A 3257-nucleotide genomic window follows, 5' to 3' on the forward strand; every position below is an offset into this window, starting at 1 on the left:
CAGGATGTTGCATTCGCACACAAAATGACTCGAAAGCAGATTTTGGCGCTGAAGAGTTGAACCAGTAAACACCTCATCTTTTACATGCACCTAGAGACCTCAACTATTCCTTTGTAAATTGGCTTTTTAGTGCAGATTTTCACTATGCAAACAAAATCTAATACCACACCACCCTCTTTCAGCACTTTACAGTCACTTTTTGCTTTATTTAATCTCTCTACATACCGCTCTTGCATAGTATTAGTAGCCTTTAGTGTTTATATCATAGGTGTAAATTGTACATGAGCATTAGTGAATATTTTTACCAATGTTTGATATACATCAGTATACAATATGACAGTCAAACTCCAGACCATTGTGATTGCACTCGTTACTATGGATAAATACATTTATAATGTTGTAAATAATGTAAGTTCTTGCACAGACCCATGATTTCACTTCACAAGACCTCAGTGTATCATCAGGAGCCATGAGCATTCATTATGTATGTTTTTTTTACTTTTTTTTAAACTTTAAAAGCAATGGCAGCCTTTGACTTTTGTATTATATGAATCAGCAAGGCCCATAGTTTCAGATTAAAAAAATCTTCAAGGATTAGTTCACCCAAAGATGAAAATTAATTCTCTTGAGATCTTCAGAATATGTAGATATTTTAGATGTAATTCGAGAGCTCCCTCATCCTCAACAGACAGCAGTGGTTATCTCAATCCAGAAAATGAACCAAAATATTGTTAAAACATATAGTCTGGCAATTCGACGCATGTGTGTCATGCTGCTGACCCTAATGGCAGTATATTGTATTGCCCATAGTAAACGTAAACCTTAACCTGACACGGAAGATAAGATGTCAGTGAACAAATAATTTTTACAATTATTGTGGCACACAAAAGTGTTCTTGGTGCCTCTCAGATTTGATCTAAAAGATCATAATTTGTGTTACGAAGATGAATGAATCTCTCCAGGGATTGGAATGACATGAGGGTGAGTAATTACAGATTTTTTTCAATCGCTAACAAGCGCTTACTCATACTTCAGTTACTTTTTCTAAGCTTTTAACTCACACCTACAAAACCCAATCGGCCAAATGGATAATTTTCTTCCCAAAAAGAGATTTAGTTAAATATATACTAACTCTTCATTTCAAAATCTTTCTCTGCACACACTAACTTCACCAAAACACTGGAAATCTGACTAATTAAACTATTCTCTCAAAGAATAACACTTGTTTTCACTTTACAAGTTACATGCAGTCAGTCAAAGTACACCAGGTTTCAAAATACTGGCTATTGTTGACATTACAAAAACTGCAGAGACTTTAATGTTTCAGTATCACAGGTATCCACCGTTTTGACACTAAAATTCTTAGTTGGGAACTGTATGTCCACATGTACACTAATGTTCACATTCAAAAGCATTCCAGTAAAAAGCATATAAGTTTTTTTTTCTTTACTGTTTACTACAGGTGGTACAGTAGAAACATTCATTCATTCATTTTTTTTCCGGCAGAATGAACCGCCAACTTATCCAGCATATGTTTTACGCAGCGGATGCCCTTCCAGCCGCAACCCATCACTGGGAAACCCATACACACTCATTCACACACATACATACACTATGGACAATTTAGCCTACCCAAATCACCTGTGCCACATAAAAAAAATAAATATTAAAAAAAGCATAAAATTACAGTTTCTAATATCTGCGATCTTAAAGGTTAGACCACATGTTTCCATCAACATCACTCCTCAAATCCTCCTTTTACTGTATAAGTGTAAATGTAATAGAAAAAATAACCCTGCCACTGAGTCTAAGCCGGACTGAAATCAGCTGTGGTCAGCCCAGTTTACCCAACATAAATCAGCTGTGAGTCAATTATTCAATTGTTTGTTTATTATCAGCTGAGATGTAGTTTTGATATTGGTATTGAACTGATATCATTGCAGAAGCAGTGGGTTTTATATTGTGTCTAAGGTTTGGAATATTGTTGTGGGATAGCTTGTCTGAATACATTTCCACAATGCTTACACTTTCTTAACACTGACTGCATATTGGGTGAAAACGACGTCAAATGTGTGAATGGTTTGCCCACAAAACACAGATGCTTTTTAAAATTGAGTCTAGAGTTTTGAAAATGTGATAACTGGTTGGACAAACGCTTGTTAGCGACTGAAAATAAACTGTAATAGCAGAAGTTTAATTTTTGTGTGAACTAACCTTTTAGAAAAGTGTCATCTGTATTTTGTATGAACTATTTAATGACTTATTCCTTTAAAGTCTTTTGTGTGTTGTTTGTTTTTTGCATCCAGGTAATGTGGCGTGGATGCATTTACTAGCAGCACGTACTCTGCAGGAACATCCCAATCGGCTGGGTGGCGAGTGTTATTTTTGCTATGATGACTCGCCATACAAGCCCTACGATGAATTCAACATGCAGTTTCTATCAGCCTTCAACTTTCGCTCTCTTCGCCTGCCAGTGTGGATGCTGTGGATCATAGCATGGATGAACGACCTGGTCCGCTGGGTCCTGAAGCCGATCTACAACTACACACCACTGCTCAACAAATACACACTGGCTGTGGCCTGCACATCTTTCACCGTCAGCACAGACAAGGCTTTTCGACACTTTCAGTACCAGCCGCTCTACAGCTGGCAGCAGTGCCTGTCTCGTACGCAGAGCTGGGTCAACACTTTCCCATTTGAAACCAGCACTAAAGACAAATAGCGGGCTTTATGAGCATCCATGCGTATATATTACAGATGAGACGAGAAAGAGTAGATTGCTTGAATGTCATAGGGCAGTATTTAGTTGTGATCTTTACATTTAATTAAGCACACATGAACAAGAAGCATCTTAATCAGTTTATAATTGGTTTAGATGAACGCAGAAATCATTTCAGATGTGTTTTTGCCTGCTGGGAGCATGATCTGTACATACAAGCACTTGTTGCACAACTGAGACTATTAAAAGCAACCTTGCAATAAATACAAACATGTATTGAGTTAGCTAAAGTCTATAAGCTGAATGTACTTTATCAGTTATAAAGTGTTATAATCCACCACGTTTACTACATCATTATACATTTATTTTATTTTATTATTATTATTACACATAATGCTTCATGTTTAACATTTACAGACAATCGTTTTGATGACCACCAGCCTATAATTTGTTAATTGTCTTAAATATTTAATTGTTCATGATGTGGATCATTTGTGTTTAAGAAATGCAAAACAAATTAAACTATTATATACAAGCA

At 36.2% G+C, this 3257-nt stretch overlaps 1 protein-coding gene across 1 annotated transcript in view; it reads left to right on the top strand.

Annotated features, from left to right (window-relative positions):
* Nucleotides 1-3257, top strand: part of hsd3b7 (hydroxy-delta-5-steroid dehydrogenase, 3 beta- and steroid delta-isomerase) — a 21923-nt gene extending 18666 nt beyond the window's left edge. The window contains exon 6 of the mRNA XM_056453723.1: nt 2307-3257. Coding sequence (XP_056309698.1) covers nt 2307-2722 — 416 coding nt within the window. The 3' untranslated portion in view covers nt 2723-3257. The remainder of the gene's footprint in view (nt 1-2306) is intronic.

Source organism: Danio aesculapii, chromosome 3, assembly GCF_903798145.1.
Source record: "Danio aesculapii chromosome 3, fDanAes4.1, whole genome shotgun sequence".
NCBI lineage: Eukaryota > Metazoa > Chordata > Actinopteri > Cypriniformes > Danionidae > Danio > Danio aesculapii.